This window comes from Cervus canadensis, chromosome 27, assembly GCF_019320065.1.
Source record: "Cervus canadensis isolate Bull #8, Minnesota chromosome 27, ASM1932006v1, whole genome shotgun sequence".
Classification (NCBI taxonomy): Eukaryota; Metazoa; Chordata; class Mammalia; order Artiodactyla; family Cervidae; genus Cervus; species Cervus canadensis.
This window is the reverse complement of record NC_057412.1, coordinates 51,630,133-51,651,241: the sequence shown is the minus strand read 5'-3', so window position 1 is coordinate 51,651,241 and position 21,109 is coordinate 51,630,133. Positions and strand designations below refer to the sequence as shown.

The window sequence follows — 21,109 nt, the reverse complement described above, 5'->3', positions numbered from 1 at the left end:
CTCAATCCTGGGCACTCCGGGTAAACTTGTCTCCTAGAGCCTCACATTTTTCAACACTCTTATCTCCAGGCTAAAACATCTGATGGGACTGAAGGGGTGGGAGCCTGATGGGGGAGGGAAGTCGTGTTGGAAGGAAAAGAAGCCAGAGTGCTGGCAAGTCCACTGTGTTGCCTGCTCCTGCCTCCAGCTGGCCTCTGCCAACCCCGGACTGTGCTGCTTTCCTGCCTCGCAGAGTCTCTGCTGGAGCCAGGGCAATGCAGAAAACAGAACGAGCACACTCTGAAAACTGTCTCCCACACCTAGGCCCCCACCCGCTACGGAGGTTATGTTCCATGTCCTCCCTTCCCCCCATTAATCCCAAATGGGAATCTAACCGTCTTCCATCTCTCACCAGGAATTTCCTCCCAGTTTTCTTTTGGGGGATTCCATTAACCTCCCTCTCTTTCTTTTATGGCAAATCCAAGGTAAAGTTTGAGAAAAGAATTCAGCTGCATGTTAATATAACATCTTTCCAGGAACGGACAACTCACCAGTGGTTGTCAGAGGGTCACTAGGGCTTCTAGAGAGTACATTAGATCCTTTATGTGACCCTCAGGATAACTTCCTTTAGACAGTGAAAGTGAAAGCTGCTCAATCATGTCCGACTCTTTGCGACCCCATGGACTGTAACCTGTCAGGCTCCTCTGTCCATGGAACTCTCCAGGCAAGAATACTGGAGTGGGTTGCCATTTCCTTCTCCAGGGGATCTTCCCAACCCAGGGATCGAACCTGTGTCTTTTATGTCTCCTACACTGGCAGGCAGATTCTTTACCACTAGTGCCACCTGGAAAGCCCCACATGAAGGAGTAGGGACCAGAATTCGGCCGCCTCCCCACTCCACTTCAGCCCCATGAAAATCCTGCAGAACTCTCTGTGGAAGCCTGGAACTGTAAAAAACAGTCTGACAAACCATCATCCAGCATCTAGAGTGCAGCACTGTCTATAATTTCATTTATTTTACCTTTTCTTGTTAGTTAACAATTCATTATATGAGTAAAAGACTTTGTTTTTTTACTAAATGAACCACAGTGTTTTCCTTTTTCACTGGGAGGAAAGAGTAAGATGAATCGGTAGTTCCCAAGGTTTATTTGCCTTCTTAAGCTTTCATGGATAAGAAAAATATTTAAAACATCTCATCTCAGCTAGATCCAGCCTTGGGCAAAGTTCAAGAGTGTTCAGTAAACAAATGTTTACAAATGTAGATCGCTTATCACTTCTGGCTGATGAAGAAACTATAAATATCTGCATCAGATCCAGAATCTGGGCTGTGGGGAGGAAGATTATTGATAGAGAAGGGGAAACTGTTCTCTTCTTCAACCATCACTCACCTGATATAACTGATATAACCACCTCTATACTTTCTGGGCATCTATACGTGAGCCCCTGAAGAACTGGGGTTTTGGATTGCTCATTTCTGTGTCCCCCTCCCCCCACCCCAGAGTCTGGCATAATAAGCATAAGGTGGTACTCAAAAAATATGTGGGGGCCAAAGGCCTTATTCTTGAGCTCTTGGCTTCAGGCTGTCAGAGTGGGCAAAACTATTCCAAAACTTTTTACTGCAACTGTCAAGATGACCAATATAACCTTGCAAGGGCTACCTGAAAGTTAACTTACATTTTGACAGTTATAGATACAGCTTAATTCCATATTACTGGCTTCTTGAATGAAATGACCAGCCCTGCCTGCAAAGTTCCTAAAGACAAAGAAGAAACTTTACATTTGAAGACACAAGACTAATTTGTTTATTAGGTGTGTTCTGTAAGTTGAGGAGGGGAATTTTTGGCAAATAAATAAATAAATAATCAGACAGACGAAGGCTTCTAGGGCAAAGGAGCTGAGGAAGAGGAAGCGGAGTCTTTGCATAGTTCTAAACGAACAGGAGGCGGCAGCAGTAGGCAACGTGGATTCGCAGCAGAAATGCAGCACTTGCAGAAACCAGGGGCAGGAGGCTTTGAGAAGAGAGGGTCAGGTGACTAACTACGTCTTTACCATGGAGACCACGACGTGGCACTTCCATCCTCTGCAGGCTGTGGGCACGGCGTCTCACATGATCTGCCTGGGCATCCCGTACCCGGTCATGCCTGCCTGGGAGGCCCCCTTGTTGCTGCCCATCTGGAGGCCTATTACGTTCTGTCCCTGGCGAAGCTGCTCCTCGGAAAATCCTCTCCGATTCTGCTGGGCTTTCCTGGGCAGAGGGAAAGAGATGAAACAATTTCATTCCGTTTTTAAACCTTTCCCAAGATATGCAGTTAGACATGTTCTTTCGGGGGCCACCAATTAGAAGGACAGGCCTTATGCTGAACCACAGTCCTGCCAAGAACTATGGTTCTGCCCTGGGCTATGACCCCACCCTGAGTTATGGTTCTACCCTGGCTATGATCCTACCCTGAGCTATGACACCACCCGGGGTTACAGCACCTTCTGGGCCATGGTCTTACCACAGATGGGCCCTACCATGATACATGACCTCTCTACTCCTTAGAAGCTCAAGTGAATTTCCAGAATTTCCACAGCAAAGAACCAGAGCTGCTTCTCTGGAGATTCTACACTCAGTTTTCCTGTCCCTCCTCTCACCAGTTACTGCAAGCCCCTGTGAAAATTAAAATCAGCTCTCTTTATAAAGCATGCCATTAATCCCACTCCACCCTCTTCTGTATGGGGCCAAGGATGAACTCCCACCTTAGAGCTGAGGGATGTCGTGAGTTAAGGAGGTGAAATTTCTTACCCTTGACAGACTTCTGTGAACGTTAGTGAAGAGCCTGATAGTAAATAATGTTGGTTTTATGGGCCATATAGACCACGGTAGGTCACTAACAAACTGGGGGCTAAAACCAGGGTTTCACCTGGCAATACTTAGGAGCTTTTCAGACCAGGGTCATTTACATTGCCACAAGCTGGTACCTTTTTCAACTGTCAAGAAGAAGAGGGGATTAGAGGGATGAAGGGTCAGTTATCTGTACGTCGCGCTCTTTTCGTCTCCCACTGAGCTACTGGGTTGACTTTAAGCTCCCTTACTACCTCTCTCTGCCCCAAACAAACAGCAAAACAAATTTATTTAGGAAAAGGCCCTTTACTGACATGATGATATAATTTATTATCCACTTCAGGCCACGTCTGAGAGTGACAGAGAATGCTATTAATGGATATGCTGGGATGCCAGGACTGTCTCAACAAATAAAACATATTTTCCCTTCATTATGTGGTAAAATAAATAAATAAATATGTACATTCAGGGCATTCAGATATCAAGGCACATGTGAGAAAAGCCATTCAGTTCTGCTCAGTCTCAGGAGAGACATAACGTGGGCAGGGCTGCCGTGTTCAGGCATCTGAAAAGCAGGAAAAGCCCTGGTGGTATATTCACCTGAACTGGCAGCATTGGTCAGGCCTTGTTCCGGGAGCTTCAGCTGTGGGGCTGTGTGTGCCTGTTCCTTGGACTCTGTGTCCAAGCAGCCTCCAGGGAGCTCCAAGGCTTCAGATGCTCACTTTTGCTAAAATCATCCTCGGCCCAGGGAAGGGGAGGACGTGTGACTGGAAAGGCCTTTTTACCTGTGAAACCAGGACGGCTCTCCCCGGTAACAGCCATCATCCTTGGTGACAGCAACGCTGCCCAGAGCCATCAGCGTCCTCTGCACGGCTGCCATGTCCTTTCCTGGAAGCCAAAGGGGAGATTAAAGCCAAGCGCGTGTCGGGGCCGAGGAGTCGAGGAGGACGGGGCTGGACCTCCGGAAGAAGTTCTCATGGGAGGCTGTAGTTGAGCACACTCGAGGGAGAGGGAAACAAAACACTCCTCAAAGTGGCCCAAAGACAACCACAGCCAAACTCCTCAGAAAGGAACAAAAATCCTCCTGCCTAATTATCCTTTATGTGGTGCATGCCAGAGATACCCAGGTTCTAATCCATTCCCAGTTGCGTGCATAACACATTCCAATAACTGAGCAGCTCAGACAGAGGTGGGTCCCTGCCCTTAGGAGAGGCCCCAGCCTCCAAGGGTTCTACGAGCAGGGGTGAGGGGAGGTGCTGTGGGCAGGCTGGTGTGGGGGTCTGCACAGGAGATTTTCCTCCCGACTGTAAAGAGAAAAGGAAACTGGAAAGATATTGACTGGATGGATGAACTGCACCAAACCCCAGGATTCTTTCTTTTACTTTATCTGGGTTAAAAGGGTCTAAAATCACCCATGTGCATCAAATTGAGTATTCACTAGGGTCTTTGGGCTGGAGGCCTGGCAGGTGAAGAGAAGCAAGTGAACGCAGAGAGCATCCAGTGTGACGCGGTGAGAGGCTCTTCATTTCGTGCTGCTTGAAAGGAGCTGAATGGAGACAATAAATAAATGGCTTGGAGGGAGGGAGGAGGAGAGGTACGCCCCCTCACTCGGGGGAAGGGGCCACTGCCACCGAAGGAGCCCCGGGACCTCCACCCACGGAGCAGAGAGCCGGGCTCCAGGCCATCTCCTCTGCCCATCCTCTCCCCTCCCCGCTTCTGGCCTGCTGGCACGCCTGGACAAGGAAAGGGTGAGCTGCTACAGTGTGCCCAGCCCCGCAGTCTAGACCAGATCCAAAGCACACGTACGCCAAGTGTGCAGCGCAGAAGCCGGAGCCCCAGGCTGGGGGAGAGGCGCAGTGCTCAGCCTGGCAGGGGCTGTGAAAGTGAAGGGCAGACACTGAAGTTCCTCTTGAGACTCAGTGAACCGTCTGCAATCTCCCGGGACAGGCTGCTGAGCCCAGTCCCCAGGGAACAGAGAATTGCAGGGGAAAGGCAGACAAAAAGTGAGAATGCAGCGTAACTCTAACAAAATAAACTATTAAGGTCTGCAGAGGAAGTCCAGCTCAGGAAGTCCATTTATTCACAGAGGAGAGAGAGCAGATCCTCATCTCTCCCCGCCCCCCCCTCCACGGCCCACATTAACCACAGGACGATTTCCTGGGCTGTGAGGCCCTTGGGATGGATAATACAGACAGGGATGAAACTTTCTCAATGGAGAGCCCCACACCAGACGCAAGGAACAGCTGGGGTGGTGGAGAAAGGAGGATCTGTGCAGCAGATGGAGGGAGACGGGCCCAAGGGATACTGAGAAGTCAGAAAGGAAACAGGAGAGGTTATGAGAATGCTCCCTCTCTTCCGCAGATGTAAAGCATTTCTGTGACTGTCACTGTACCATAGGATACATTTTTTTGACAGACTCTGATGATATTCTGAAAGATCATTGCGGGAGGAGATAGGGAGAGGGCCTGCTTTCAGGCAGTGAGCCGTTAAAGAGAACCTCGAGAAACTGCAGCACATGGAAGCTTAGGAAGGTCTGGGTCCGTCACTCATCCCCACTCTCTGCGGGAAGCACACCGGAACTCTGTGCCTGGTGGTTGGAAGGAGCGCATCTGGCATGTCCAGGATCTGGGGACGTGGAGCCCGGCACCTGGCTACTGCCCTGGAGCCAGGGGTGGGAAGCAAGCTCTGTTGAACCACAGTCCCAGCCCCAATCCCATCACATAGGGCTAACACGCACACTGCGTGAGCCCAGAGAGGAGGAGAGAGGGAACTAAGCTGGAGGAAAGGGGAAGCTATCCAGGAATGCAGACCCGTAAATCCCACCCCACCCTCAAGCCAGAAGCGTCCAAAAGGAAGAAATTGCGTGATTGGGCAGAAGCTGGGTAATCAGGCATTAGACAGGGACAAACTGGAAAAACTTTTTTAAAAAAGAAAGGTCTGGAGACAAGAGATTCGTTATAAATGATAAGCTAAACACTTCATTGGTTTCCCTGGTAGCTGAAATGGTAAAGAATACGCCTGCAATGCGGGAGACCTGGGTTTGATATCTGGGTCAGAAGATCCCCTGGAGGAGGAAATGGCAACCCATTCCAGTATTCTGGCCTGGAGAATCCCATGGACAGAGGACCCTGGCAAGCTACAGTCCATGGGGTCGCAGAGTCGAACAAAACTGAGCGACTTTCACTTCAAAATCACTTCATTATATGTGACTGTGACCTCCATTTCATAGCTGTTGCTGCTAAGTCATTTCAGTCGTGTCTAACTCTTTGCGACGCTACGGACCATAGCCCACCAGGCTCCTCTGACCATGGGATTCTCCAGGCAAGAACACTATAGTGGATTGCCAGGGTCTTCCTGGGGCTCTTACCAACCCAGGGATTGAGCCCATGTCTCTTACACCTCCTGTATCGGCAGGCGAATTCTTTACCACTAGAGCCATCTGCAGAGCGGTGGCTCAGACGGTAAAGAATCCGCCTGCAATGCAGGAGACTGGGGTTCAATCCCTGGGTCGGGAAGATCCCCTGGAGAAGTGCAAGGCCACACACTCCAGCATTCTTCCCTAGAGAATTCCATGGACAGAGGAGCCTGACCGGCTACAGTCCATGGTGTCGCAGAGTCAGACACGACTCAGCGACTAACAGCTTCACTGATTCCCATGGACTTGATATGATTCTTCCCAACAGGTGAATGGAAAAATTAACTTAAGAAAGTTAATTAACTTGCCAGAGCTACCCAACAAGTAAATCAGGGCCAAGCTCTAGCTCAGGTCTGTCTGAAGGCAAAGCCCACAAACAGTCTAGGAGGCCACACTGCCATCTCCCACAGGCATAAAATCCCCATAAAATCTGGGGCACAAATTTCAAATGACCTCAAATCTTTGTTTTGTTTGAAATAATCTCTCAACCCTAGAGAGATTAAAGCAAAAGAAATCAGTTGGGGCCCAGAGATCCCCACCAGTTTGCAGATCAAGTTAAAATAATTATTGTCAAGGTTAAGTAATATAATGAACAGAAATCTGCCTTCTGTGACCAGTTCATGTCTGTTTTATTTTCTAAAAGGCACACTTTGGAAAGAATTCTACTATTTTGGGTGAATCAAATGGGAAGAGCGCCTCTGCTCCAGCCTCATTTCTCTCGCCAGTTCAGAAGCTCAGATCAAGTGCTGCTGGGGGGAAGGGGGCTGTTTTTGGAGGCTGATTCCTGTCACTGAGAGTCAGACACTGAAATGTTTGAAGGAGCAGTGAGGGTAGGAAAGATCTGTGAAGTGAGCCAGTTACAAAGCCGCAAAAGCTAAGCAGCTTGAATCACAACCACACATCCATCTGCCTAGAACCCAGCCTGCTATAGAACATGGTTTCCCAAGCTTCTGGAATTATTCATGGGGTGAGGTTGGGAGAACACTTTAAAAATATGAAATTTTTCTGACTTTCTTTTTTTAAAAAAGAAAAATATGAAATTTGAAGTCATTCCCTAGAGGGACGGATCTGGCAGTCCTGGGTGGGGCCTGGGAGTTTGTATTCTTAATAATCTTTCCATATGATTCATGCCATCAGACAAGTTTAAGAAACATGGGTTTCACCTGGTGACTCCTAACTAGACCAATCATCAGAATTACCTGAGGATCTTGAAATTCAGACCCTGGGACAATCTCCTGTGATGATTCTGATTGTAGCCAGATGGACATGCAAGCACTGCCCCCAATACTATATTTTTTTAATTTTTAAAAACATCCCAATGTCTGATAGGTGGTAGGTATTAAATTAAAGTTGCTAAGCAATAACTGCTTCCTTCAGAGCTACTCTCCACAAAGTCAGAAGTAACATCAATAGTTAGATCCACACTGGGGAGGCGCTCAGAACAGAAGCGTGGAATTGCCTTGCTTCCTGAAAACTACCCCTGGATACTTTGACAAGACAGCTTGAAACTGCTGTTCAAGGCTATTTCTCCAAGAAAAAGGGGGTGAAAGAGGAAGAAGGGGGAGGAGGAGAATGGTTCTAACGTAGCAACTAGGTGCTAGGACTCTTCTAGGTGCCAGGCATGTATGAATGAGGCTGACTCCAGGTGGCGGTGGGGGTTCCGTGGCTCGGTCGTGTCCGACTCTGCGACCCCACGGACTGTAGCCCGCCAGGCTCCTCTGTCCATGGGATTCTCCCAGGCAAGAGTACTGGAGTGGGCTGCCATTTCCTTCTGAGTCTCCTGCATTGCAGGGAGATTCCTTACCGACTGAGCCACCGGGGAAGCCGAGTCCAGCTGGTGATCTACAAATGAGACCACTGGCCGCAAAAGGAAAGGGACACACAGACGAGAGGGCCAAGCTGACACTAACAGCTCAGGATTTCAGTCAGGCTCCTGGACCCTTCCAGCCCCTATCACAGGGGAAACTAACATTAGACTTGCAATTGTAAAAAGAGATGGTGGCAAGGCAGCTTACCTTGTCAGAATCTCTTAAAGCAACTGTTCCCCGTTTACTGCATTATCACAGCGCAGGGTCTCCCCGCTGTGGTCTTACACCCCAGCGAGTAAAGGATCATGTCCAGGGGGACTGGCCAAGGGTTCTACATTATAAGGAACCCCAGTGCCCATAGAGTTTGAAGGCTTTTACCAAAAAGATACCTGAACAAGGATTCTGTTCCCTTAATTTTTAAAATTATTTTCATGCTCTTATGCATGTCTTTGGGTAGAAAAAATAAACAAAAAGTTAAAGAGAAGGAAACAAGGCTGGAGGAGTCGTCTGGGCAGGTGCGGTCAGGTTGGATACTCTGCTTTCAAAACTAAAACTCAATCTTACATTCAAAACTCTTGCTTTGGAATTACTTTTATTTTACATTATTCTTAACTCCACCTTGTTGCTCTTAGAATACTGGCTTGTTTGGTTTTTTTGTTTTTTTTTTTTTTCAATCTTTCTGGGACTTATAGAGAAAGCAGTCAGTGGATGAAAAAATCATTTCTTATTTTCCTGAGTAATAACTTAGGCATAACCCTCAATTCTCCACTCAAGGTAGAAAACTATTGCTTTAGATCAGGGGGAAATGTCAGAGGGTAGGTTGGGCTGCTCTGTGGGCTTTATAAATTTATGCTCCTTGCCTCCCTGAGAAATTCTGTAAGGCAGTGGTTCTCAGAGTGGAGTTCCCAGACCAGCAGAAGCAGTATCACCTGTGAACGGGTAAGAAGTGCAAACCCCCGGGCCCCACCCCAGACTTAAGACCTCCAAAACTCTGGGGCTGGGGTCCAGTAATCTGGGTTTTCACAAGCCTAACAGGAGGTTCCGGTGCACACGGCAGGTGAAGGACCACTGCTGAAGCAGGAGCCCGCCGAACGCCAGAGTGAGCAGTGCTTGGGGTAAATGCAGTGACGGCTGCTCTGAGAGAAAAGGAGGCTTCAGGCAGCAGGCGTTTCTGTGATGTCTCAAGTCACGACGGGTACCGTACAATATCCCCAAACAGCTCTCAGACTCGGTGAAGAGTCTCATCTTTTCTTGCTGTTGAGAAATGACACATATAGTGACACCTCCCAGAGAACATATATGGCTCCATATCTGGAATATATTCCAGGCACTCCACCCCCAGTATAAACCTCGACACTCAGTCATCAAGGAGGCGAACAGGAAGATGGCATAAAACCATGTATCCCAGACCCTCATCAGAAGGATTATGGGGAAGAGCAATCAGATTTGATTGATCTTTGAGTCTTGCCTACACTGATATTCTAGAATTCTAGGTGTCTAATGCTCATGGCCTGGTTATGCATGGGAATGAAAAAGGGTATTTATTGATGGACTCACAGCAGAGGGAAAAAACCAATGTTTATTAGGTGTCTCTTAGTCAGGCATTGCACTAGGCATTTTATACATTTAATCCTTGCAAGAATCCTACAACGGATTACAGAGAAGGGAACTGAGCCTCTGAGAAACTAAGCAGTCTAACCAAGGTCACGGAGTATGACGCTAAAACTCATGCTCTTCCCATAGGACCAAGACCCCTTGGTTTGGAATAGGAAAAGCAATACTATATCATGGGGGAAAATATGAAGGGTAATGACCATAGAGGTGGGAAAAAGTCAATAAGGAGACCCGAAAGATGGCCCCTCATTTTGGAGAGTGGCCAGAGGTGAAGCCAGTGGAGATGACAGAGAGAGAAAAGGTCTTCCAGGCAACCCGACCAGCCGCTATGTGAGGCCCTTAATGAAGTCCATTCATTCCAGACAGAGCATGTGCCCTTCCAGCCTTGCCCCTGCCACCCTCACTTTCTATTAGTCTTTTTAAAGAGACAATGATAACAGTGACTTGAAAATTGCTGTCATATTTTATGGTCTACTCTTCCATAGTAGAAGCACTGCGCTAAGCGCTTTTAATGCATTGTCTCATTGACACCTCACATCAACCCTGTGAAATTATTTCTATTTTACAAGTGAGAGACCAGAAGCTTAGAAAAGCTCATTGCCAAGTGGTGGAGCGGAGGTTTGAACCTGGTGGTCTAATTTCTGACTCAGGGCCTGCACTCTCCCGCCCTCCAGGGTGACCTTTCTCTGCACGCTTTGTGACCAGCACACTCACTTCTCTCATGCATTCTCTCTTACAAACACACACCCCTCCTTTTCTGGCTCCTCCCTTTCTCTCCATCCCTCTTTCCCTCCACAGAAGAGATGCTGAAAACTAACCCCCATTGCTCTCCAGAATCACAACTGAGATGGCCCCACTCATCCTTTCCAGGGACCCAGGGGGCATCCCAAACCCGCCAGGCATCCACCTTCTCCCATCCATGAGAAAGACCTCTCCTTCCATGGCTCTAAGCTGCCCTCACTGCTTCTCTATCACTGAAAGGAACAGGTCACCCAGCTTCCTTCAAGGGAAACTCCAGTAACCTTATCTATATCTCTGTAGTTGGGATGTTTTTTAGACCATTCAGCCCTGGGTTCCTTCTTAAGGCCTTGAACCTTTTATTCTGGACATCCATTCCAAACATTTCACCTTGTATCTAAAAGGGGTTTCAAGATAGAGGATACCTCTGGGGCATCTGCCTGTCCAAACAACTGAAGGAAAAGAGACGGCACTTGGCAAGCGCTGGGCTCCTGCGGCTCACTCATCTCGACGTCAGAGCAGCGCAGAGCCGCTCACGGGCAGTGTGGGCAAGCAGAGCCCTAAGCAGGAAGACGCCAAGCAGGGGAGACAGGGCCTGAGAGCTGCCGCGCATAAAGGGCCACAGACAAGGCCGAGAAGTGCCCAGGCGAGGAGGGCTGGCCCCTCGGAGCCACGGCTACCGTGACCACAACGCGTGGAATCGGGAGTGAATGTGAGTAATGTGAAATCTGAGGACACCACAGGAAGAATGTGAAGCTAAGCTAAGGGGATGGCCAGTCCAGTGGCCGAGCACATAAACATGGACACCTCTCACGCACACAGGCACGTCGACACTTGCCAGCCTGCCCAGCGGCGTCCCTTAGACTCCAGCTTCCTCATCCCCACACTCGCGGGGACCAGCAGCTCTGGCAGAAGGACCCAGCCTCGCGCTTGTCGCTGCTGCTGTTCCACGGGTTTCCCTCCCAGACTCACCCAGGGCCATACGGCTCCCCCATTTCTGCTCAAAGCAGCCCACTTTCCTGCCTCTGGCTCTACTGTATGGCAACCAGCCCGAGCTGCAGACAGGGCTCCTGGGGGATGCCAAGTGCCCCTTCTAGCACACAGAATGAATCTCCCAACCTCAGTCCCCAGCTGTCCCTCCATGGAGGGGCCCAGCAGGCCCTGGAGCCTGTAGACACTCTGGAGCACCTGCTCTATGCCAGCTGTCCCGACCGCAGCGTCTCAGCCACAGCGCCCGGCAGTAATTGGTGGCCTCCCTTATTTCCTTTACAGCCCCACCTTTCTTTGCCCTGGGAGCCCACTTGTCCACTGCACAGTGTCTGCTTTTTCCCTTTTCTCTAGGAGCATCACCCTGCCTCGGAGCCCACCCTTCCACCACCCCATCTCAGGCTCCCGCAGTCACACTGATGCCCCTCAGCCTCCCTCTTCCCTGAGAGGTAGCTGATGCCCAGGGTTGGGGCAGGTAGTACGATATACATAAGTAACTGTGGGTGAGCTCTAGTTTCACCATCATCTACTCTACTTCCCAGGGAACCTTTGCCCCTGGCCTCCTCCCCCTCACTGCGAGCACCTCCTGGGCCTAAATTTCACTGTGCGGTCTTTGGAAAAAGAGAAAAGACAGGCAAGCCTCCTCAGCACAGAGACGCACCCTCGGGCTCCCCACCTCCCCCAGCCCTCCCAGTTTCTTCCTTACTCCATACACACCCTGTACGTGGTGGGGTGGGGCTCACTGGGACCCCTCCAGTCACACAAACCTGCCAGCCGGAGGCTCTCACCACCTGTCCTACACAGCCCTGAATCACCCGCCCTCTCCTCTTCATCTCCTCACTCATGGTTATGACTCAACAGCACACGCGTGGTGTAGGGGAAGGAAACAGCGTGCTGGCCAAAGCGTGGCATGCGGATGAGTTAAGGCCCCATTCTTGGACATCACAGAGCCTGGGCTTGAGTCCTGGCTCTGCTAATTACAAGCCAGTCATACGACAACACCTCCTCTCCTGGAATTGTTGGAGAATTGATTGGCATTATGCAGAAAGGCAGTAGTACCGTGCCTAGGGTTGAGGAAAATATTGATAAGCAATAGTATTATTAGCAAGGAAAAATCAGCATAGTTTTGACCTATCAAGCAGGGACTAACGCTCAACAATGGCATTCTGTGGGGATTTGGAGGCTAGTGTCCATGAGGTTCAATGGCCTGGCCCGAAGGTCTGAATATCTGAGCTTCTAAATAATAGCAAAACATGACTGATAAACAAACTGGCATCTTAGGGTTTTCAAGTGCTCATCTGTGAAGGAAACAGGAAATGCCAGTTCTCTGTACGACGTGGAGAGAGGGTGTGGGGGTGGTGAGGATTAAGGAGGCAACTGCTTCTTTATTAGGCGTTTAGTAGAACGGTCCTCTGCTAGAGATATGGTTCAACCATCATCTGAGTACCCCTGCACATATCATTGTCTCCTGATCCCAGGAAAGTCTGTCCACTCTCATTGCAGCAGAGCCACTTGGGTCACTGCCCTGCGTATCCTGTGGGTTGAACCACTGATGACAGCTAGTGACAATGGGATGAAGCGTCAACCTGGCAGCCCTGCTCACACAAGCCCCCCTCCTCACCGCGGCAGGCCTGGTGTGGAAAAACATGCTTGGATGGAAGGGTACATTTGGGCTCCAGGGGACTCTGAGCCCTGTGACCATGTGTCCCAAGTTCTCTGGTGGTATCTGCATCCACATTACTTTCCCTAATGATGGTGGGTTGGTAAATATGTCCAGAAACTTGATTTCCTTTTCATGCCTTGTTAGATTTCTTAAATCAATTCACAAATATAAAAGAAAAAATCATTTGTCACTGTCTCTGAGCAAATACACATCTGGAAGGTACAGTCATCAACCTCCCAGGTAATCATTTAATAAAAGGCTGGGGTGCTATTATTTCTCAGATTGAATGACAAAATTGTGCCAGGAAGCTTTGTCTATAACCCTGGTTGCTGGTGAGTCAGAAGATACTTGCCGACCCCCGTCCCCTCCAGGAGCTATCATTTGTAGAGAAAATTACGCTGTGGGAGGTAAGAGAAAGGAGAGGCATCCATGCAACCTTTCTGGCTTCCTCTCCACTGAGGCTTCGGTTTATGCCTGTGGTTTGCTGGGTCCCTGCTGGGTCCCGAGGTGTGTGTTCTTTAGAGGAGGAGCACTTTCAATAGTACAAAGTAGGAGGCAAACAGTGCGCCTGGGTGACAGCTGATAATCCTCTCACACGCTCAAATCACATGCGCACACACGCATGGAAGCACACGGAAGAACACTGTGGGCAGGTTTCACAAAGAGAAAAGCAAAAGGGTGGGGCGCGGGGAGAGTGATCCGAACGCACGAGAAAGCTGTTTACCTTCCCATAGATCCACGGTCTGAAAAATGTCGGTGGTCCTGACGCCATAGATCTCCGCAGCTTTTAGGAACTGGGAGATCTGTTCCATCTGCTTAAAAGCCATCTTGGACTCTGAGATCTTGGGAATGGGCTCTTGTCCTGGTGGGTATAAACTGTTTATCAGCTTGCACAAGACCTAAAGAGGGAACGGGTGGGGACGGGGGGACAGAATCAGTGTTCCCTTTGTATTTACTGGTCCCTAAATGCAAAGTGAATCCTGGCCCCCAACAGGGTACAGACTACAGGTTTGGGCCTGGGCCAGTCTGGCACCCCAGAAAGGCATGGACTGAATCCCCAAAACCCATCCTCTGGCTGCTCCTGGCCGTGGTGAGTCCAGTAGACTGGGAATCCTCCTCCCTCCCAACTCCTCCCTTCCTTTTTCTGGGCGAGGGAAAGAATGTTCAGAGAGGGAATGTGCGCAGTGATGCAGTCACGATTTCAAGCTTTCAAAGGAGGGATGAGTTAGTGGCTTCCAGAAGAGACTGAATGATATAGTATTATTTCTTCCATCGAAAGGCAGATCAGAATCAGGCTTCAATAATGCATCGGCTAAGGGCTAATGACACGTATAGGAACCGAACTGGGAGGCTCCCCCCAGATACCTGTAACCAAAGCCCTGGGCATAACCCAGCAGAAGCCTGGGACAGCAGTTATGTAACAGTAAATCACAGCCTGTGGGAAAAGACCGGCTGGCAGAGTCTGTGGTCCCCATCCACCCAAATACACAGCAGCAACTCCTTAGATAAGCAGTTATCAAATAAGGATTCCCTTCAGTTTCATGAGAATCCATCCATTCAACAGAGAGGCACTGAGCATCCCCAGGGCGGACAGCTCCCAGAAGAATGGGAAGGTGGTGAGTCCTCCTCCTCCTGCCCTGCCTTTGTTTTACTATATAACCAACCTATTACTTCTGGGGGAAGGAATCCTCCCCCACGCCCCCATCTCCCTTCCAGGAGCTGATGCACCAAAAAGGCTGGAAGGATCTCAAGGAAATACTTATCTCTACTCTCGCTGGAAAGAGCAAAAGGGCTTCCAATCTGCCAGCAACTCAGAAGCAAGCTGTGATGTCTGGGATGGGCGGAGGGTCCCTCTAATCTAGCGAGGGAATTCAGCAGGGAGCCCAGATCGTCCATCCCCGAAGAGATAAAGGCATTCCCATCTCCCTCCCCACGAGACAAGAGCTTGGCAGCCTCAGCTCCTCCGGCAGGCAGCCAGCCTCACGTAAAAAGAGGAGACCCTGGAGGGCTTCCCTGCCCACCGCTCGCCCCTCATCCACTGGGATCGCTGCTGGTCCTTACCGTTCCGTCCATCAACCATTTCTGGAAATGGGCCCTGCCCGGGGGCGGGTGCTCTATGTCCTCGGCGCACTGCAGGATGATCCAGTCCACCAGCTTGTTCTCCAGGTCCGCGTCGTACTTCTGCTCGATCTTCTCCTGCACCTCTCGGCTTAAGCCGTAGCTCGGGCCCCTGTTAGCCATCTCTGGAAGAGAAGAGAGGACACGCGAGGCATCCACACAATAGAACCGCCGCCCGGCTCTCTGCACCCGGGGCTGGGCCGCCTGGCCCGGCAGCAGCAAAGCGGGCAGAGATCCGGGCGTGGTTTAAATCAAGGAGCCAATGAAGTCACTGGGGGTTCACCTACAAACGGAGAGAAAAGCGCAGCCACGCGCCTGTGACTCTTAGAATAAAGCCCCTGCCGGTCCGGGGGATGGGGTGGGGGGTTGAGTTGGGGGGTGGGGGGCTGAATGCCCCCTCTCAGTCCCGCCCATCAGAAAGACGACACGACGCACCAGGACTCACAATCAGGCCTGAAGCCCCGGGGCAGCGAGGGGGCTGGGTGGCAGTCGTTTCTTCCCTCCTCCCAGAGGCACTTTTGCAAAGCCAGGAACCCCGAGATGGGAGACAGCAGGTAAATAGCAGGCAGGGAGGAAGGCCCCCTTGGCGTTGCGCTGCTGATGCTATAAGCGCCTGGGAGAAGGGTGCACTGATTCGATTTTCTCATGGCTGAGGAGGGTCAGACCGGGGCCGTTGCTAGGAACCTTCCGAAAAGCCAGCCCTCTCTGTGTCAGTCAAGCCCGCCCGCCTCCCTCCCACGGAGAGCTGCTTTCTCAGCCGCACGATTCTCTCCGCGGCTCCGGGGACAGCCGGCGTCGCGCACAGGCCCGCGCACAGCTGCGCAGGGGCCGGGGCCTGCGGCAGAGGCCGTTCTCTCAGCTGTCCATCTGTCGGGAGCTGCCAAGCCACTCTGCCCTGCCCGAGGGGAACAGTTGTCCGGGGGGGCGGGAGGGGCGGCGCTGGGAGCTGCAACGCGCAGCTTGTTCTGCTGCCAGGCGGATTTCATCCAGAAACTTCCATCCTGGTGGGAAACCGCTGTGCCTCAGGTTGACTTATTTAAGGAGCATAGCGTTTTAAGGCAACCTTTTAATCGGAAAACACTGAGAACACGTTTTATGAATTGAAGGGAGCTCGACGTACGAAGAACTCTTGGAGTGGGAGGTTTCTGTAAAGATGTCATCTTTTTATTTTAATTAAGGACCAAGAAGGCACCGCCGACACAATGTCAGTGGTCACTGGTATTTGGTGCGAACAAACCAGACCTTGCGAATAATCTTCAGACCCAAGTTGGCCTGAAATTTTTAGAACTGCTGAAGGTCTTGGTGGTTTGTCTTCCTAGACTAGAAGCCTCTTGGAGGTAAAGGTGAAGTCTGGTTGAGACTTCCTTGGTGGTCCAGTGGTTAAGACACGTAGGTTCCACTGTAAGGGGACACGGGTTCAAGCCCTGGTTGAAAGACTGCTAAGATCCTGTATGCAGGGAGATGTGGCCAAAAAAAAAAAAAAAATTAAGTCTTATTGGTGTTATGTAAGTCTGGGTACTTTTCATGGGAAAAGCATCACAAATTTTCTTTGGTTTATTCAACAACAAAAAATTTTTTTGAGTGTTTAACTGTGTCAAATTCTGTGCTGGAGAGAATAAAATAAAAAATTTTCCTCTGGAATAGATTGATCAGTTGACTCAGAACATTAGATAAAACAAGTCTAGCACATGGGATTGTGATCTTTGTCCCTGTGGGAAATTGATTTGAAGCTGTGCAGGAAATGACCTCAAACAATACATGTATTGAGAAAAATCTCCTGCCAGCTGGGGCCTGGACTCGTGAAAATCCAATTACTTCATAGTTACGTGGGTGGTTTGCTTGAGAAAAGGCTTAGTGGTCAGTAGCTGAAGGAGTAGAAAAGAGAACCCTGTGGAAAACAAATGGTTGTGAGAGAATCCGAGCTTTGAGGAGAGCAGTAGGTTAAAAAGAGGCTTGAGAAGGTCTGAGAGTCACAGGTCTGGAGGCTGCATGGAAGCTTTAAAGGCAGCAGGCTGGCTTCAGAGATTGCAGGCTCAGGGGCAAGGGTCTCCAGCAAGGAAGGTGTCCGCTGAATTGTGGAAGTCAGTCAGTTGCGTCTTGGGTGGAAGCAATACGGTCAGTTCCAACCCAGGACTAAGGAAATGAAAGTCTAAACAGAAAGCGTGTTATTTCCTGTATGGCTGGAATTGCTCTAAGGAAGATATTGGCTTGTTATATAAAAGCAGAAACAATTCTAAAAGATCTACATTTGTCTTCTTTTTTTTCAGGCTGTGTCTCACAGATCTTTTATACCCAAAGATGCTTTTGCCACTTTAACAAAATAATGTGAATGATTGAAATCATGGTTCTGGAGAGGATATAATGGTAAAGAGAGGAGCCCAACCAAGGCATAAATTAGAAATGTCCAGAAACCCACAGGAAATCTTCAGAGAAGGAAAAGCAAAAACACAATCCCCTGGGTGGTGGCACCAGAAATTGTTTCAACCCTCTATTTACTGAGTGGCTATAGATATTATAGTTAATTTTTCTATAACTTTTTTAAAAAGCCTATGTATCTGAGATTTAAAAAAAAAATGAGACATGGCAACACGGTCTAGCAGCAAAGTTAAACTTGTAAGTCATAGATGCCAATCAAGGGTTATGCTTAAAATATGCACAAAGTCCTCAGGTATGTTTGTATCTGGAGGAAGAGGGTAGGAGATTAGTGAAAAGATTTACAAGTGAGATGATTTTAAGTCTCAAAAGATGAGTAGGTGTTTGCCTAGTGGATGGGATGAGGCAGAAAGGATACAGAAGGCATTGCTGGCAAAGGCAGCTTATTTAAGAAGGCGAACATAATCTAGTATCGACAAAATATAGGGTTAAAGGGAAGATACGCATAGAAATAAAGCTGGAATGGCAGGCAGGCTCCAGATTATAAAGGAGCATGCTTGCAAGTGTCCATGGTTAAATTTTCAGGAATTTTGAAAGCCAGTTGTTAAACTCAGTCATTATAAGCAGTTAAATTATGTAATCTTACTTTTAAATACATTATATTACAGGTTAAATACTCAAAATGGATCACTTCCTAATTTATTTTGCTACATTTTACTACTACCTATTTTTTTGAGGATGTTTATGGTTATTGTCTCTATATGGTATATATACTATGTAACAGCCTGGTACTGGCCATTTCTTCCCAGTTTCCTTGTATTCAGTGACATTACAATGGTAGCTTGAAGCCAGTTATGACAGGAGTATTTCTACCATGGCTGTTGGCAAATGCTACAAATCAGAACTCACCCCAGCTAGTTGACTATTTAATGGCCTTGCCACCAGGCTTATGTATCATGCAAATGAGCTTGGGTGCTTTCATAGTGGGGTGGGGGAGTGGGGGAAGAACCTTCAGATCTGATATAGGTGAAAGAAAAGAAGAGGGTCAGAATGACTCATGAGTTTGACTTGTATAATAAGGGTAATCGTTGCACCAGTTCTTTTAAGTGGACCATGAGCGGGGAGGTACATTAAAGGGGAAAGAAAATAGCGTTTGGATTTATTGCATTTGGGAGGGCCACCACAGTCCATCGCAGTCATTAGGCAGTGGGCTTTTTGCATCTGGAGCTCAAGAGAAAAATCTGGAATGAAGGAAAGTAGTTGAATTATCTTCATGCAGGTAGCAGTTAAAACCAAGAATCTGGGTGAAGTTGCTCAGGCTTTGCATGAGCAATAATAAGTAGGTTGCATGAGAAGAGTCTGGGCTTCCCTAGTGGCTCAGCGGTAAAGAAGCCTCCTGCAATGCTGGAGCCACAAGATGGAGGTTCGATCCGTGCATAGGGAAGATCCCCTGGAGGAGGGCATGGCAACCCACTCCAGTATTCTTGCCTGGAGAATCCCATGGACAGAGGAGCCTGGCGGGCTACAGTCCATAGGGTTGCAGAGAGTCGGACACGACTGAGATGACTCAGCACACATGGACACAAGAGAAGAGTGCCAAGGTCAGAACAGAAGGGAATGTCAGCATCACACGGAGGGTCAAGAGATGGTGTGTGCGGCTGGGAGGCCTGGGGGTGGAGAACATCAGAACGAAGCTGCTGCTCCCAGTGGTGCTTTGGGAGAGGGAGGCTGGCATATAGACTGAGACTTTCCAAGCAGTACGTTCCATCAAAAAGGCTTGAGCAGAGTGCTGTTCCTGAGAGAGCACAGAGCACCTACCGAGAAAATTCTAGGACTCAGAGATGAGGATGAGTCAGGAAGGCAGTGGGAAGCTGAGATTTGAGCTTCCTTTCTATTAGATGTTTCTTCAAAAGACAAATTTGATTTTTAAAATTGCCTGCAGTTTTGAGGTATATACTCTAAATGCACCAAAGCATCACATTTTTTCATCAAGCCAAGTTGTGCATATTACATGATCATATTCCTAAACTAAAAAGTGACTTTAGGTCTGTAATGGAAGGGGATCTGAAAAAGATATATCTAAATTCTACCTATTTTCTTTCTTCCTTCAGAAGATAGAGCTCCTTAGGTTTTTTGTTTGTTTTTTTTTTAAACAGCTTTAAATGTAATGAAAATTTGACACATCCCCTTTGGGCACTTCCTTGGGAATGGTTGTGTCTCAAAGTAATGTTCTCTTGCTCTGCATCTCCGTGCTTTATAAAATTCAGCCTTGCCCAAAACTCTTTTCCTCCTCTCCTCCTCACAGACCTATCTATTGGCTGCTCAGAGATCAGCATACTGTGTGTGTCTGGAAATACCTCTGAGCTCAACAGATGCTGCAAAAGGGAATGTATTCTGTGGTCTCATTAGCCTTCCTCTCCATTGACATTGACATTATCCTCTTCCATTGCAGGAGCTGCAGTTGTTTAGAGGGTCTGTGTTGCTTTTAAATCAATGCAGGAATTCCAGAGGATAGGCACTCTGAGCCTGCTGGCTGTTCAAGTATTTTCCGTATCACTGAATACATGGCATGGGGTGGTTTTAGAAAAAGAGGAGCTTTGGTGGGGGGGAAGGAATGAAAATGAACACTAAAGGAATTAACAATGTCCTACATCAAACTAATTTGGAATTTATGATGCCAACGTCTGCAAAGCTAGGTTAAATTTTAAGACAGCTTTTCCCATCTTAAATAATGAAGGTTCCTGCCCCTCCCTTTTCCTAGCCATTTAACATTTGAAAGGATACCTTAAGCCAACCTTCCACTTGGATCTTGGGAACTGGAAATTCCAACCCAGTTCAGTTTTGGGAGCCCTACTCACATCCTTGCCTTCACTCTGCTCCCTGAGCTCCGGTGAACTGTGCCCTGCAGTTTCTCACTGGCCTGTGTTCGGTACACATAAGAACACAAGCGAGGGACTTTCTTGTTGATCCAGTGGCTGAGACTCTGAATTCTAAAGAAATTAACCTTTAAAAAACTACAAGGGAAATGGTAGTGACTCCAATTTGTCATTATTTTAAATGCGTTGTGCCTGATCCTTACACTTTATTGAATAGGTTTATATTATGGCACTTTGCAGATGAGGAAGCCTCAGGGAGCTTAAGTGAACGGCTCAGTCACAGCCCGAGGAAATGGTAAGCCAACAGGAAACCTGAAGCCTTTAAGCACTGTAGGTATTGCCGCCACAGAAGTACTATGAATCTCTAATCATATTTATTGCATTTTCTCATAATAATTATGTTTAACCCTGGAAAGCTCTCATGGGCAGGAGCCCTTTCCTCATCTTTCTAATAATCTTGCCTCACAGTGTCTGGGCAACATAGGCCCCTGAAGAGAGGTCCTGCCAGCCTGCTCGAACACCAGGCGCTGTGGCACAGATGGCTCATGTGATTTTGGTTTGTCAGTGGCTTTTGTTTAGTATAAAAGATAACTCCTATATTATGTTTTATGGCCCCATAGGATATTAATATGTTTTGGATCTGTGTCAGGGGTCCCCAAGACCACTCCCAGGTTTGACATTTCGCTAGGGGGACTCACAAGACTCAGCATATAG

General features: G+C 48.6%; 1 protein-coding gene across 3 annotated transcripts; it reads right to left on the bottom strand.

Moving 5' to 3' along the window:
- Positions 1 to 1,757: 1,757 nt before the first annotated feature.
- On the bottom strand, positions 1,758 to 15,902 carry TAGLN3 (transgelin 3). Of its 3 annotated transcripts, none has more exons than XM_043449021.1 (5): positions 15,582 to 15,902; positions 15,090 to 15,271; positions 13,753 to 13,927; positions 3,589 to 3,691; positions 1,758 to 2,224 (listed from the first exon to the last, which is right to left on the bottom strand). In XM_043449021.1, the coding sequence occupies exons 2-5, from the start codon at positions 15,267 to 15,269 to the stop codon at positions 2,083 to 2,085; spliced, it is 600 nt and encodes a 199-aa protein (XP_043304956.1). In that variant the 5' UTR covers positions 15,270 to 15,271; positions 15,582 to 15,902; the 3' UTR covers positions 1,758 to 2,082. The 3 variants fall into 3 exon arrangements, with proteins under 3 accessions (XP_043304956.1, XP_043304955.1, XP_043304954.1); XM_043449020.1 differs by having other exon boundaries at positions 15,592 to 15,902; XM_043449019.1 differs by having other exon boundaries at positions 15,090 to 15,902.
- Positions 15,903 to 21,109: the final 5,207 nt, after the last annotated feature.